At 34.8% G+C, this 17,674-nt stretch overlaps 1 protein-coding gene across 1 annotated transcript in view; it reads right to left on the bottom strand.

The window, feature by feature from the left end:
• The window catches only part of LOC121441119 (zinc finger protein 280C-like), a 40,797-nt gene that overhangs the window by 9,058 nt on the left and 14,065 nt on the right, over positions 1 to 17,674 (bottom strand). The window contains exons 5-10 of the mRNA XM_041642254.1: positions 16,060 to 16,227; positions 15,814 to 15,923; positions 10,608 to 10,828; positions 4,980 to 5,137; positions 4,713 to 4,813; positions 3,959 to 4,105 (exon numbers count right to left, since the gene is read on the bottom strand). Of these exons, the coding sequence (XP_041498188.1) occupies positions 3,959 to 4,105; positions 4,713 to 4,813; positions 4,980 to 5,137; positions 10,608 to 10,828; positions 15,814 to 15,923; positions 16,060 to 16,227 (905 nt within the window). The remainder of the gene's footprint in view (positions 1 to 3,958; positions 4,106 to 4,712; positions 4,814 to 4,979; positions 5,138 to 10,607; positions 10,829 to 15,813; positions 15,924 to 16,059; positions 16,228 to 17,674) is intronic.

The following is a 17,674-nucleotide window of genomic DNA, read 5'->3' on the forward strand; positions in this document are numbered from 1 at the left end:
AAAAAGGTTCCTATCTTCTCCTTGTTTCTATCTTTTAACCCCTAGTATGGTCATTCCTTCCCACAGCTGCTGGGGTGACCTTAAAATCATACATTTCTCAGTTGCTTAAATCCTTTGGTGGCAGAAAATGGCAGATCTCTGTGAGTTTGAGGTCAGCCTGGTCTACAAGAGCTAACAGTTCGAGGAGGGACAGGAGCCAAAGCAACACAGAGAAACCCTGTCTCGAAAAAAAACAAAACAAAAGAGTCCTTTGATGACTTTCCATTTACTCTCAGGAATCCTGACTCTGGCACACATGGCCTTACTTCATCTGGCTTGACTTCCATCTTCCATCACCACATCCTCAGCTACTACTTTCCTACTGCTGTCTTTCCCCTTCCTTTCCTTTCCTTCTTTCCTGTCCCTTCCCCTCCCCTCCCTCCCTTCCTTGGTTTTTTGAGACTTGGTTTCTCTGTGTAGTCTTGGCTGTCCTGGAACTTTTTCTGTAGACCCAACTGGCCTCAAACTTAGAGATCTGCCAGCCTCTGCCTCTCAAGCGCTGGAATTAAAGGTTGTGAGTCACACCTGGCCTTACTGCTTCTTTACTGTGCTTTAGCCATATTAACACTGTTGCTATTCCTCCAACATCCCAAATATATGCTCACCTCACTATCTAATGTACTTAAGTAATTCCCGCTGTTTAGAATATATTCTCTTTCTGATGGCCATATTATATATTGCCTTATCCCCTCAGGAGAGGCCTTTTTGACCAAATAATGTAAAAAAGAGCACCCACCACTTCACAAAAGATCTAGAAGTCCTAATCCACCTGCACTTTCTTCCCACTATATTTACTACTAACTGATATGTAAATCACACACACACACACACACACACACACACTTTTCCACATTATAGTACAAATTTCAGAGGGCAAAGGTTGCTTTTCTCACTTTAGCATTCCTAATATTTATATGCTATAAATTATTTGTTAAATAAATAGCAAGTTAGGCAGAAGAGAATGGAAAAATACACATAAGCACAGAACACAATTCATTGAGCTTAAAATGTCTGTTATTCCATTCAGAGTAGATTTTCCTAGAGGCCTGTGTTAGAGATATTAATCTAATATTAAAATTAACTAAACTTAAATTTTCAATGTCTTTCATGTGTATGTATGTTGCAAGGTACTAAGTAAGGTTGATGAGGATACAGGAATACCATGATATCCAACCAAAGAGACAGTGATATATGACAAAGGTTAAAAAAAGAAACACAAGGGCTGGAGAGATGGCTCAGTGGTTAAGAGCACCGGCTGCTCTTCCAGAGGTCCTGAGTTCAATTCCCAGCAACCATATGGTGGCTCACAACCATCTGTAATGAGATCTGGCGCCCTCTTCCGGCGTGTGGGCATACACGGAGGCAGAATGTTGTATACATAATAAATAAATAAATCTTAAAAAAAAAGTTTGCATTAAAAAGAAACACAAAAGGTTCCCTGTACTGAAATTTGACAAGCCACTATACTGTTTGATGAATTTAAAGGATTTCAAAGAGTAATATTAACTTTCTGTAATTTCTGCCTCCCTACCTATTATTGTGGATTTTGAGTCAGTGATAAAGTTTAGGCTCTGAATCAACTTTTAGCTGCCATTTGTTGGAGAATGTGATATTGGTCAAATTATTCCCTATAAAGCCTTGTTTTCCCTTCTTTTTAAAAAATTTATTTATTTATTTTATGTATGAATATTCTATCTGCATGTATACCTTTATGCCATAAGAGGGCATCAGATCCCACTGTAGGTGGTTGTGAGCCACTCCATGTGATTGCTGGGAATTGAACTAAGGACCTCTGGAAGAGCAGCCAGTGCTCTTAATCACTGAGCCAGCTCTCCAGCCCGTTTTCCCTTTTATAAAATGGAAATGATCATATACTTACTTCATAGGATAGCTGTTAAATAAAACGGACATAAAAGCATCACGGTTATTATAAGGCAAATGATTAGTAGTTGGCAATTTTACTACTAAGAAATTAAGGAAAATATTTAGCATATCTAAAAGCTTTAGTATTTCTTAAACATTATGCAAACTAATATTCCTAAAATTATATTCCTTTTAGGAAAATATTACATACAACAAAAATCTTAACAAATAATAATAAACTAAAAATTCAATTATTGTTAGTTTATTAATAATGTAATTTCCATTGCAAGACTAAAACTGCTCATCTCTGGCTTTCAAACTGAAAATACCTGAGAAATACATGATAAGCCTTATGAAAAGATTTTTTTCTCTTTCCTGTTGAATGTCTACCTCTTAAGTATACTAAACTTAATGAATGTCATCTTTCTTATATGAATTCTTTTTTTTTAAATATTTATTTATTATGTATACAGTATTCTGTCTGTGTGTATGTCTGCAGGCCAGAAGAGGGCGCCAGATCTCATTACAGAAGGTTGTGAGCCACCATGTGGATGCCAGGAATTGAACTCAGGACCTTTGGAAGAGCAGGCAATGCTCTTAACCACTGAGCCATCTCTCCAGCCCCTTATATGAATTCTTATATGGAATTCCTGAGCTCCAATGTAACGTCACTGGGAGGCAGAATGTTCAGAAGGCAATTAGATCATGGAGGCAGTGGGATAGTGTCCTTATAAAAGAGCTGTTTTGCCCCTTCTGCCATGTGAGGACACGGTGAGAACATGGGCATCTGTGAATCAGGAAGCAGGCCCTTACCACACCCAATTCTTTTGGTGCCTTGATTTTCAACTTTCCCTTCTTTAGAAATGTGAGAAATAAATATTTATTATTATTTGATCCAGTTCATTATAGTGGTACAGATGCCTAAATAGATGAAGAGAGTACTCATAGGATATCAATGATTTCCATAAGTATCCCAGGTTTGCTGATTCAGCCAGTTTTGTTTATTACAGTGAAAGAATAAAGAAACAGATTAAGGATAAAGAATACCAGGCACCAACCTCAAAGCACTCTCTTAGACCAGAGTTGTATTAATCCACCCAGAACTAAGTACTAAAAAGAGAAATGAAACTGTCTAGTGGAATAAAGGAACTAAGAATAAGGGGATAGGTGAGAAAGAGGAAGGTAGTAGGGAAGGAGGAGATATATAAAGACTAGGTGAGGCTGGGTGGTAGTGGTGCGTGTCCTTAATCCCAGCACTTGGGAGACAGGCAGGTGGATTTCTGAGTTCGAGGCCAATCTGGTCTACAAGTGCTAGTTCCAGGACAGGCTCCAAAGCTACAGAGAAACCCTGTCTCTAAACAAACAAACAAACAAACAACAAAGAAAGAAAAGAAAAGAAAGAGTAGGTGAATAAAAAATCAGAACTCAAGAGAGGAGCAAGCACTGATACTGGTATTTTAGAAATTATCAAGTACAACTAGCAAAAGTCATGGAGGAAGCAAGTTACAACCTAAGTATAGTTCCCTGACACAGTTTATAAATCTGGTAATAAGGGTCAAAACTGTTTCCTCTTTTAGCAGCTACCACTAGAAACCACCCTGGGTCACTGATGACAATTACTTTTCTTCTCATAACAGCAACAAAAAAATGGACAAGTGGAAAGATTTGAAGAAAAGCAAAACCATAAGGCTGTAAGTCTTTACGCTTTCTCAGTTAAAATCCTTTCCTATGCTCTTCAAAATTACCCACAAGACACAATGCCTAGCAATCTGGAATGCCAAAATATGCAAGTTATATTCCATTCATTTACTCCTCTCCCCTCCCCCCCCATTCTGTGGTTCCTATTTCTAGTGATAGCTTTCAGAAAGTTCAGATTATGGACCTTAGAATTACCTGAAAATAAGAAAGAAAAAGAAGTGAATGTTTCATAAATCAGCAATAAACTGTCAAACGTCGTTTGGAACAATTTTGTCTTCTTGGAATAAATTTAATGAATGTTCTAAGTCTGTATATCTTTTCCATAAAACAATATGAAGAAAGAAAGTTTAAATCTCACCTGATGTTTCATGTAATGATTCATATAAGGGGTTGCCATTCTACTAACTTTGAGACAAAATGGACACAGCAAGTTCTTAGTGTTCTCATGGGATGATCGAAAGTGAGTTTCTACATCAGAAAATATTGATGATCTAAACTGGCAAACCTAGAAATAAAGTTTATGTTCAATATAAAATTTTATAATTTGCATATAATTTACATCACATTAGCAGTGATAGATCATTGGTTTAGAAAAACATTCTGCACTAGGGATATTTTAAAACACAGATTTCATTCCTCTTTGCAGATCGATCATCCCTTATGTTGACTTTAATTTTCAAGCACTGATCCCACTCATTCTTTTTTCAGGCTAAGCCAGAGACAGTATATTTTTATGTTGCTGTCTTAATACTGGGAGTCACTTCAAATTCTGAAAAACCACTGGTCAAAAGATATTTAGTTCTCAAATATTTCCTATTTTCCAAAACATCTGTATTCTTCCCTGTATGATAAGTCCATCTTTGTCATTCTCCAGTTGGACAATTTCTATTACAGTAGTCAGAGAACTATGGCCAAGAAGGCCAAATCTAGCCCATTATACCCATGTATGAACAATTCCCAACAAATGGAAATCTCACTATAAACACAAAGGTTTTTCAATTTTAGTATGCTAATTAATTTTATTTAAATGCTTCAGAAATAAAAGGACACAATACTATTTAATGGCATGTAGACATTGAACAAACACTGAAGTATACAATAAATGTGTATACCTGGCAAATATATGGCATTTCACCAGGCTTATGAGTGTCCTTCATATGTTGTAAAAGCATATGCTCTGTTTCAAATGACAATTCACAGATTTTACAAATAGCTGAAAGAGAAAAAAAACATACCATTTTCACATGCATATGAAAACAAGATTCATTTTGTATAAATCATAACATCAAGTAATACAGTAACACTACTACTATGAGTAGTAAAAGGAACAGGTTCCCCCTAATAATCAGATAATCAAATTCATTAAAACTGTTACTTACTAGAAAAATCATGAGGAGTGTGTGTACTTTCAATGTGGCACTGTAGCTGAAAGGGGTTGGGATACTGCCGATAGCAGTGCTGGCATGTGGTATGGCTTTCCCAGGATTCACTGTTCTGTTTCTCATGCTCCAAGTGATGTTTCATGTGGTTCATTAACCTATAAATCAGAGTAAAATAGGTGCAAAATGCAGATTTATAACAACGAAAGGTTCACAAATAATTATCTGATCCTAAAAATTTTAAAATGTTGTTGCATGACTGCAATTCAAAATATTATATTTATGTCCTTAGAGCCAGCTTTTTGGGAAGTGACTGGATCCTGAAGGCTCTGATCTAATCAATGTATTAATTCAGTGGTGTAGTTGTAATAAAACAGCATCACTGGAAGGCAGGGCCTAGCTGAGAGAAGTAGATCATTGGATGCAGGCCCTAAAATGAGGGACCTTGCCCCTGGCACTTCCTATGCCTCTTAATTACCAAGATAAATGACTTTCCTTCACTATATCCTTCCTCCATGTTGATTCTGCCTTGCAACAGGCTAATCATGGACTGGAACCTCTGAAACCATGAAGAAAACAATCCTTTCTTCCTTAAACTGTTTCTCTTAGATATCTGTCACAATGTCAAAAATTATAATGCAGAAAGTATTATTTTTCTTGCAGTGTGTTAATCTTTGTAACACCTTCCATATGCTTAGTTTTACATTCTCATAAATGGGCTTCTTATGAGAAGGAACTTTGCCTTTCTGTGACAAAGCTTACGATATAAATGGGCAAACCTATTTTAAAGCCTTTACCAAACTGAATTTCAAAGTAAAATAACTCAATCAATCAAAACACTTTGGTGTAATCGTAGAGCTAGGGAGGCTAAGGTTGGAAGTAAGAGAAACAACAATCAAAAGCAATTTTAAGATTAGGTTGACTATTTATAACAAATCACTATGAGTCTCTATAAAAACCATCCTATAATTGAGTAATAATCTTATCAGTTTAGAGAACCAATCATCTCGGAGGTTTTGATCATTCATCTCCTATTCACACCCCTACCAAAGCACTCTTTATTTCTGCTTGTTGAGACAAAGTCTCATGTAGCCCAAGCTGGCCTTGAATTCATTACATAGCTGATGCCTGTGTTGAAATTCTGATCCTCCTGCTTCTACCTTCTGAGTGCTGGGATTACAGGCTTCAAAACACTGTTCTTTATACCTGGTTATAATTACATTCTACAATATCTACTTTTTTAGAGACAGGGTTTCTAGGTAGCCCAGGATGGTTTCACAATCATACAGTCTCAGCATCCTAGGTACTGGGATTATTGGCATTGCAGTTCAGTTTCTGTGCTCTCTTCTCAAGTTACTGAACCTCCCAATGCCTCAGGCTCTTTATCTATGAAATTAGACTGATAATACTCATGTCTCAGGATAATGATGAATATCTAAAGATTATCAAATAAATCCTGAAATCACCACATAACACATAAGTCATATGCAGTCTCACATTCTCATTTCAGGTCAGGAAAGGCAGAGACTGCAGATCCCCAGAATAAGGCGACTAGATACACTAGATTAAATGATGGGCACTGTGTTCAACTGAGAGACCCTGCCTCAATGAATGAAGGTGAGAGCAACTTAGGAAGGATTTTCTGTCAGTGTCTGACCAGACAAACACACACACCACAGACATATGTGAACTAGAGAGTAAGCAAGTAGATGAAGACAGAACAGACATCAGTCAGACACAGACCCACAGACATGTAGTCCTATGAGTAATGACAGAAGGTCACGTGTGCAGGGCACTGGAGATACAACTTCCCAGGGAATGCTGATGATTCGTGTGGATCTAGAAGGAGTCAGTTTTTTATTCCTCTGCAGACAAACAATCAATTCAAGGTATAATGTAGGTTTGAGTGTTAAGTCTAAAGCAATGAATTTTTTTTGGAATCAAACCTGATAGAATGTACCTATTATTTTAGGGGAGCAAACTTAAGATTTTTTTTTTCAAAAGAGCATTTTCCATGGAGGGAAAAAATTAATTGTATTCTAGGAAAAGTGAAAAAGAACTCAAAATATGTATGCAAAGAATTAAAAATATCATAAAAACAGATAATCCAATGAAATAGTAAGCAATATTTAAAGGGCATTTCACAAGACAGTTGTAGGCACTGATGAGCTTAAGGTTCTCAGCACCATTATTCATCTGGAAATTGCAAAGAACACCACAGTTCCAATGCCCACCCTCCTCATCTCAATTTCACATCACCAGATGCCTACTAGCATGGCTACAACAACAAAATCTAGCACTGACAAAAGTAACTGGATCCAATGAGAGAGTAAATTAAAATGTTCCCTTTACTGTGTGCCTGACAGTATTCCCTAAAGTTGAACACATCTGTTCCATTGCTTAGCAATGTAAATATATGGAGTACAATATCTTCTCTACTCTTTTGGTTTTAGTAGATGTCTGTAAGTTACTCTGAAAAGTAATCCTTGTTAAATATTTAAGCAATTTTATTATAAAATGTTGGGAAACTAGCACTGTTACACACATGAACTCACAGTAGTTGTGACTGTATGCACAAGGCCTATACAGGATCAAGCCAGTCAAAATCTCAGCATGGATTGAGAAAGAGTTCATGAAGTCCCATTCCTAATCGAGAAACTAACTGACAATTAATGGGAGCTGGTGGGACAGAAAAGTCAGTTTTCTTCAGGAATGTGGTCCCTAAAAGATTGCTCATGCTTCAGTGGATGGCCCTACATCGCAACACCAAACAGTACTAGGTGGATCCAGTAGATTTAAGGGAAAAAAATGACCTTGGGAGTAAAAAGTAGGGGAAAGAAATGGGGTGGAATTGATCAAAATGTTTTATATGCATATAGGAAATTCTCAAACAATAAAAACAGTAAGAAAAGGGCTACTAACCCATACTTTATTAGTTTCCCTAAAGCTGTACTGTATGTGTCTATAAAGTCTACAAGCTATGTGAAGATTTTACTGACTCATGTCTGTATTTGACAGAGCTCATAGCCCAATTCTTACAAATAGTAGTAATTTAGTAAATATGAATAGAATAAAAGAATGAATAAAATATCAGGCTTTAAGAAATATATTAGGTTATATTTGCAAAAAAAATTCTAGTGGGGGCATGGTGGTACATACCATTAATTTCACTACTCAGGATTAAAGCAGAGCTAGGCAGAGCTATGTAGTCTTGATGCCAGTCTAGTTTACACAGTGAGTTCCAGACTAGTCAGAGGTACACAGTGAGACCCTGTCTCAAATTTTTTTTCTCTAATTCAGGCATAGTTTAAAACCTTTAGTTCTAGCACTTGGGAGGCAGGGGGATCGCTGTGTATTTGAGGCAAGCCTGAGATACAATAATGAGTTCCACAACAGCCAGAGCTACTAAATAGAGAGACCCTGTCTCAAACTTTTTTTCCTCTAGAAAAATTTTAGAAGTATTAACAATAAATATCAAGAAAAATGTTATACACACACCAATTGGGAAAAAAAAGTCACTTACCACAAATACAAGGCTATAAAACCAATGAAAAAAAAAATCAGTCAATTGTCTTATTTTGATTTATTACTATCTTACTTATGATGATAAATATTCAACATGCCATATAATTCAGATAATAAAATATAAGTTCTTAAATTTTAAGATAAAAACTTACAAAATCTTTAGAATTTCAACCAGGCATGGAGGCACACACCTTTAACCCCATTAATCAGGAGGAAGAAGCAGGTACAGCTCTGAGTTTAAGGCCAACCTAGTCTACATAGTGAATTAGGATATATAGTAAGAACCTGTCTCAAAAAAAAAACCTTTAGAACTCCATTGTACATGTGTTATAAAAATTGTAAAGAAAAAAAAATCAAAGCAGACATGTTGTATACAACTTCTCTAAAGAAGATAATTTAAATATGAATAATTTTTTCCTAAGGTAAATATGTTGAAAATTATAACATGAGTTGAAAAAAATTGAGCTAGAATAAAAGTTCGAGCTAATATTGAAAAATAAGAATAGCATGGGAGATACTAGGCAGAATAAGGTAGTTCTTGTTATGTAAATAAATATAAAATTCAACACGACGAGAAAATAAATGTAGGGATTTGGTGACTGATCTTGGTTATCAATTTGATCATATCTGGATTAAGTAAAACCCAAGCTGCAACATCCGTGAGGGATTTTCTTTACTGTCATCATTTGAGGTGAGAAGACTCACCTTCTGATGGTAGTAGCTACATAAAAGGCTATAGAGTAAGGAAGACTGCTTTTTGCCTACTTTTTCTAGATTCCAACAAAGACTGAAGACTGGCAGCTCTCTAGGACTTCCTTGGGACTCTGACACCAGACTGGGGACTGCTGAGACATCTAGTCTTGTAGACCGAACAACTACCAAATCCTTGGCCTTTCCATCAAAAGACAGCCACTGTAGAACTACTTGGACCACAGCCTGTAAGCTACTCTAATAAATCCCTCTACACATATTTATATATATTCATGCCATCAGTTATGTTTCTTTAGAGAACTCTGACCAATACAGATTGGAATGTGGTGTCTAGGAAGAGAATGGACCTGAGAGGCTCATATGTTTGAATATTTGTTCCCAAAAGGGAGGAACTCTTCAGAAAGGCCTTGTTATAAGGGACGTGTCACTAGAGTCAGGCTTTGAGGTTTCAAAAGACTCCGGTCACTTTCAGTGTCTTGATCTCTTTCTACCTCCTATTTGTGGATAAAGATGTGAGTGCCCAGCTGTTCCTGATACCATACCTCTGCTTCACTTGAAACAATAAGCTCAAATTAAAACCTTGGCCATGGTGTTTTATCACAGCAATAGGAAAGTAACTCAGACAAGTGGAAAATATATTATTTTCCCCAAGTTACAGTAAATACTCTTGTGTTTTCTTAAGCTATCTGAAAAATTCTAACTGGGTAGACCCAGGTATAAAACTATGAAATATAAGAAAAAATAAAAATTTTCTTTTGTGGAATATTATTTTAACTGGGCAAAGATGTGTTATATTCGTTTATACTGCAGACTATTATTTTAACTGCATAAAGGTATGCTGTTTGTTTAATTATGAAAAGATGTGTGGCTGTTTCATTTTGCTTGCCTAAGTCACCTGATTGGTCTAATAAAAAGCTGAACGGCCAACAGCTAGACAGGAGAGGAATAGGCTGGTCTTCCTGGCAGAGAGTAAATAGGGAAGGAAGAGGGAGGAAAAGGAAAAGAGAAAAAGGGAGAAAAAGGAATATGCCTGGGACCAGCCAGCCAGGCACAAGCAGCGAAAGTAAGATTTACAGAAGGAAAGAAAAGGTAAAAAGCTCTGAGGCAAAAGGTAAAGAGAAACAGGTTAATTTAAGTTAAAAGAGCTTGCTGGAAAAGAGCCTAAATTAGGGTTGAGCATTGAAAACTAATACGTCTCTTCGTCATGATTTGGCAGCTGGTTGGTGGACCAAAAGAAAAGCCTGGTACAACTTTCAGCATAACAAATAGCCTTTCTTAGCAGAAATATTATGATGGTTTACCTAAGGATAGCAAAGAAAAATATATTTATACTAAAAGATCAAGATGCAAATTATTATTTCTTAATTTTCAAACAAAGTAATATTTACATACCTAATATTATTTTTAAGAACTTTCGAGCAACTGAAGCATTTAAAAGTTGTGTAAGTCTTTAGATCTTCCTCAACAGCTCCTTCATGTCTTCCATAGTAAAAATCACTAACTAGCACGATCAATTTTTCTTTATCCGAGCCAATGTTAGCTTTGTTTTCAGTCGTTGAATGTTCTGACTTAACAGTCTCCAAAAAGTTATTTATCATGTCTGGGCAGCAACGCTAAAAGAAGAGAAATAGTGTGTTTTATTTGTACTTCTTATAAAAACCAGACATCATTCTATATTTACAGTAGGTTCAGATCATATAAAGCTATGCTTAGCAATATATGATATATGGGAAGACATCCACCAAAACCATTCGCTTCTTTCCTTCTAAATTGCAAAAATTCCAACAATAAACACCATTTTAATGAAATAGCTTCCAAAATGAATGGAAAACTTTTAAAACTTTAAATTACCTTGTAATTTTTCTTTTCAGAGTAGGACTTATTAATTTGCTTTTTGAACACAAATCATAGATTTCATTCATATTAATGTCAAGATATAACTTAAAAGTCACATATATCATTTATGTATGAAGCTTAATTATCTAATGACATAGTAATATTTTAAGAAAGCATAGTTGGAACTAGACTTATGTGGAGAGTTGGTATGCTCTTCTCCTAACATAAAGTATGTCCCACAAAGAAAAGTTATCAGTCCTCAAAATCTCAATGTGTCCTATCTATAATACTTAAATATTTCATGGGGGAAATTTACTTTGAATAAAATCAGAATCTCATTTAAACTGATATAGTAAGTCTTTTCTCAATGGAAAAAATTAATTTTTTATTATATATAATTTTCAGTGGTAGAATTTCTCTAGGAGGATTCTCTAAGAATAACTGGAACAGAGAGGAAAGGTGGCTTAGCAGTTAAGAACATTGGACCTGGGGTTCAATTCTGAGCACCCACATCATCACGACTATAACTGTAGTCCTAAGGGGGCCAATGCTGCTTCTAGCATCCAGGAGTACCAGGCAAGTAAGCAGTGCACAAACATACATGCAAACAAAGCACCCAAACACATAAAATGAAAAAAAAAACATTTAAATAATAACGAGAACAAAATAAAATGGGAGAAAATGTTAGCAAATTCGAATTCTTTTAATTGTTAAGTATTTAAATTTTTATTTAAGGTGTTAGAAAACAACTGTGACTGGTCAGTGGTGGTGAATGCCTTTAATCCCAGCACTTGGGAGACAGAGGCAGGTCTCCCAAACTCTGTGAGTTTGAGGCCAGCCTGGTCAACAAGAGCTAGTTCTAGGTCAGGCTCCAAAGCTAAAGAAAAACACTGTCTTGGAACACAAACAAACAAAAGATAATAAATAAATAGTAAAAAAGAAAACAACTGTGAGAATTCTTATAATTCAGTAGCACAACAATAACAACTATACTAAAAATATCCTAAATCAACTTAAAAATAATCACATATGGTAGAAAAGGGACTTATGTATGAAAGGAGAAAAATTACTTTCAGAAAAACAAATGACCATATAATTAAATCTCAGTAAATGTTATCTATGCTGGATTTAATATATGTCATTGTTGACTGGATTAGCATTTTGCCATTTATGAAAGAATTTTACATTACTTATTGTGATGGCTAACATTGCTTGCCAATGTGACTAAATCTAGAATTAGCTAAAACCCAAGCAGCTAGGCCCACCTGTGAGGGATTTTTCTCAGCTGGATCATTTGAGGTGAAGACCCACCCTAAATCTAGGTTCTATCTCCTGGTGGCAGCTCACATAAAAGAACAAAAGAAACTTTTGGCTTTTTGCCTGCTTGCTTTCACTCTCACTGGTAAGTTTATTGATCCCGTTCCTGAGTTGTTCCCTTGCTTGTGTTAGAATCCAGTCTTTTGGGATTCCAATTTGGAATGCAAACTGGCAACTTGGTAGGCTTAGAACTCCTAATAAGAGACACTCAGTGAAGTGGATTGAACAACTACCGGATCTCCTTGACCTTTTCCTTAGGAGATAGTCGCTGTTGGACCACTTGAACCACAGCTCATAAGCCATTTTAACAAACACTTTTTAGTATATATTAATATATATTAAATATATAATTGAACTGAATATATATTTTCCTCACCTATCAGTTCTGTTATTTAGAGAACCCTGAATAATAAACTGATATAGTCTATTAGGAATTGCTGTTCAACTTCTTTCTATATCTATTTCCTCTTCTGATCACTAACCTACTAAAAATGTTATATTCTATTTTTCCCCATTTCCACATTCAGTTATTTCTACTGAGTTTCACTTTAGTTTTATTGTGATGCCTTTTACCTTTCATTAGTTCTCATTATTTAAATTTTCTAATAAAGATTTGGAAAACAAAAAAGGCAAAGACATTTCTTTTTAAAAAGACATACAAAATGAACAATAGATATGTGAAAAAAAACACTCAAAATCAGTAACTGTCAAAAATACAATGAGGTTTTGCCTCATTGGGATGGTTCTATCTAAAAGAGAAAAGATAAGTGGAGAAAGTCAATTCTTTTACACTGTTGGCGTAAATACAAAACAGTAAAATCAATGTGAAAAAATACAGATGTTCCTAAAAACAATATAACTATATGATCCCTCAATACCATACTGGGTATTTATCCAAAACAAGTGAATTTGGGATTTCAAGACAAATCTGCAGGCTCAAGTTCACTGTAGAGTTATTCATAGCCAAGATACAAAAGTAATATAAATCAACTAAAATTCAAATGACAAAGAAAATATGATGAATAGACAGTTTGGAATATTATTCAGCCTTAAGAAAGCAGAGAATTCTACTTATTCTCACCACATGGATAGACCTGGAAGACATTATATAAGTGAAATAGTTCAGTAACAGGATAAGTATTTCATGATTATATTTTCATGAGAAATATACAATAGTCTAAATAATACAGAAAGAAAGTAGAATGCTGAGTGCCATAATCTGGGAAAGTGGCAATGGATATATAGGTTTAGTTATTTAAGATAAATAGGCCCTAAAGATCTAATGTACAGCATTAATATGCATAGCTGACAACACTGAATTGAATGTTTAAAAATTTGCTAACAGAATAGATTTTGTTGTTATCACAGAAAATGCAAAATGGACAGGTGGAGGTTTCTGAAATTGGTGTATGCTTATGGTTTCACTTATGTCCACATACCTATACTACCAGTTAAATCTTTTACATCAATGACTGCAAATAGATCTAACTAAACTCCTGAAAGAAAAGGAGTTTTCACATAGGGTTAGAAAGAAAAAGCAACACAGGTAAAAGTTAGAAATATATAAATAATAAAGGGCTTTGGAAATATTGAAAATAATAGGATAAAGTAAGTACATAGCAAGTAGCTGGGTGAGGTAGTGCATGCCTTTAATCCTAGCACTTGGGAGACAGAGGCAAGTAAATCTCTGAGTTCAAGGCTAGCATGGTCTACATAACAAGTTCCAGAACAGTCCAGGCTACATAGAGAAACCCTGTCTCAAAAATAAAGCAATAAATAAATTATTTAGCAAGCAAATGGAAATAGGAAAATAAGAATTATGAGGGCCAGGAAAATGCTTCAGTGGGGAAAGCATTTCTGAACATGGGTGAAAAGCTGATTTTGGATCTCCAGAACCTAGAAAGGTCAGGCATGGTAACACACGCCTATAATACTATACTACTACATAAAGATGGGAGGCAGAGATTGGAGAATGTGGCATACCCAGCCCCCATCAACAAAGAGACCCTGTCTTAAACAAGGTGGAAAGCAAGGACTAAAACTTGAGGTTGTCCTTGGACCTCTACATGTGTACAGTGGGAAGTGCACACTTACACGCAAACATACAAATTTGCACAGACATATACCTACACATTTACATATGAACAATATAAATAAATTAAAATGCAATTTAGGCCAGAATGAATTAAACAAGGCAAAAGGATACCTTATTTAAAATGTCAGTGAAGTTATGAAACACACGCAGAGAAAAAGATAGAGGCATACAAAATAGAATTGTCAAACATCAAAGAAAGTACTAATGATGTGAGACTGGCTTCACTATTCTTACATGCTCAGGGACGTAGAGGGATTAACATCCAGGATCAGTTTTGTTCCCAGAATAGATACTGCATTTGAAATGTTGGAATTCATTCTTACTCTTGTACTTTTCTCCAAGGGGCGGGATTTAATAAAAATCTCTTTGGAACAGTAAGCAGAATCTTTCCTAAGATGCTTCTTTGCATTCTCCCTATCCTTCTTTTCCATGTCACCTATCTTACTTATTGTTTTTCTTGCCTCTTCACTCACTACCATTTACATGGGGCAGACAAAGAGAAGACGAACTGTCTTTTTTTTTTTTTTTGATTTTTCGAGACAGGGTTTCTCTGCAGCTTTTGGTTCCTGTTCTGGAACTAGCTCTTGTAGATCAGGGTGGCCTCGAACTCACAGAGATCCACCTGCCTCTGCCTCCCGAGTGCTGGGATTAAAGGCGTGCGCCACCAAAGATGAACTATCTTTAGAAAGATACAACAGAATACCATATTATATTATAAAATATTTTAATAGTAATCCCTCTAAATTCCATACTTTAGTAGCTTCAAATTTATCTAAAACCTAAGTTCAGGAGTTTGAAATACCAATATAAAGCTATAATTCATTAATAACTGTATATATCCTATTTTGGATTTAGCTAAAGCTATTATTTCATAAGAAATGTTTCATTAGGAAACTGTGGAAAACTAAGACACACAACTAAAATTTCCATTGAAAAATAGTAAATGAATATGACAACATGGAAAAATGTGTAAAATAGAAGGAAATTTTAAGTTATATTTTAGATTAATAAAACGCCTGCTTTATGAGAAATAAAAAGAATGGCACAATTTAGTCAATATTACGGTTTATGAATTTTCATTTAAAATTAAAAAGCAATGCACACATACTATAGAGTATACATGATCACATACGATGGTGTATGTAGGATGAACTTAAGTTTTATAATTTTATGATTGGGAAGAATTTAAATTTTGTATAATCATTATGAAAATTGAAAATTAATTTTTATTCATATGAAATTGACAATAATAGGTTTTTATTTAAATATATAGACAAACACTCTCTACTATTCTTACTATTTCTTGGATTTATAAACATTTTCAAAACTCAAAATTTGACACTATTTTACCTTCATGTGGCATTTCAAAGGATCCAAAAAACTGAACTTAACCTTGCACTTTGGACAAGATCTTAATGAAGGCGCTCCAGTTTCAGCCTGAATTGATGAGGTATTTTCATCTAAAATAAATTGAGGACTTTTATGAGTAAAAACTGATCTTTTAAAAAGCTTAAAAATCTTTAAAAAAATCCATCTCACAATTATTAAAATTTGTTTCTAACTAATACATTTTTCTACATGAGATTTCATACTTACTTGATAGTACAACCTGGGAAGAAGCCTCGGAAGGAGACTTATTTAAAGATGATGAAGAGGAAGGATTTGTTTCAGAAACACTTTCATTGGTCTTTGGCTTTTTTGGATTAACACTGTTTAATTTGGAAGTGGAAGGATGTTTTAATCCTAATGAAGTTTGTTCGATACCTACAAAGATTTGAACAGCAGGAAAGATTTATAAATGCTTTAGTACAGAATATTACTTATTTAAATTGCTATAAAAATGGCCTTAGATTTTAATATAGTAAAAACACCTTGGAGCTAACCTAAATGGAAAAAAAAATCATAAAGCAGAAATTATACAAGGAAGCAGCTTCATATATATTTCAGATTCACAAAATGAACTTTATGCAAGAAAACTATAAGGATACTTTCAAATAAAGCTATCCATTAAAGGAAGCAGGCTGAAGGAAAAAAAAAAGAAAAGCATAAATCACACAAAACCCAAAGCAACAATAACAACAATAATATAACAAAAAAGAAAGAGAGAAAAGAGAAGGTAAATAACTTTTTCTGAGCTATGCCCTTACAAATGAACTTATGTTCTGGTGATTAAAGTTATTTAAACTAAAAAAAAATTACTCATTCTAAAATCCAAGAGAATTTTTTATAGCTGTTTTAAAAATCTTGAGCTATCCAATCAAAGTTTTCTTTCTTATGTAGAAAATGGAAACAAAAATGCGTAAGTCAGCCGGTTGTGGTGGCGCACGCCGGTAGGATTTGCTGAAGGAGGCAGAGGCAGGAGGATCACGAGTTCGAGGCCAGCCTGGGCTACACATTTAAAAAAAATGCGTAAGTCATTTATATGAAAAAAAAAACTATAGTTCTCCAACTACTATACCAAGTTAATTAGACATAATGGGGATTCCTGACAGAGCCTTTCCTTTTATGTTTTATTTGACTTTTGCGACTGGGAGAAATAGTTTTGTTTTAACACTATTGTCTTAGCATCCAAAGGATTAGGTAATCAATGGCATCTGTTTGAGAAACAGCCACAGAAACAGAAAAAGTGATTTTATAAAATAATCCAAAATAAATTGTATTCTGTGACAAAGTCTGTAAAATCAAACATACGTTTATTTAATGTTCTCAAGTGTACATTCACAGAAGCAGTAGACATATTCTTGTCAAATTTATGTTTCATTCTTTGAGATGATGGAATTCTTTTTCCCATTATTAGAGACTATGTCTACTGAATGATTACTGCCAGCACATGAGACTGACTTTGGTTTTGTTACTTTAATGTTTCTTTTTTTTAAATTTATTTATTTGGTCCTTGGACTTTAATGTTTCTTTAAGATGCCTGTGTCACTTGGATAATCAATAAATGTTGGCATTTTGCACTAGGTAATATTATACAATATACCATGTAATAAAAATAGACCATTTTAATATAGCCTTTAAGGATGGATTTATTTTTATTAATTTATGCACATGTATGTTTGTGCATCTCTGTGAATGTACATTACATACATGTCTGCAGTGCCCAGAAGGAGGTATCAGATCTCTCAGAGCTGGTGTTTGTGCATCTCAGGGAATATAAACTACATGCATGTCTGCAGAGCACACAAGGTGTCAAGACCTCTCAGAACTG

Source organism: Microtus oregoni, unplaced genomic scaffold (genome assembly GCF_018167655.1).
Source record: "Microtus oregoni isolate MIOR12 unplaced genomic scaffold, Mior012 000073F_ref0000255, whole genome shotgun sequence".
Taxonomy (NCBI): domain Eukaryota; kingdom Metazoa; phylum Chordata; class Mammalia; order Rodentia; family Cricetidae; genus Microtus; species Microtus oregoni.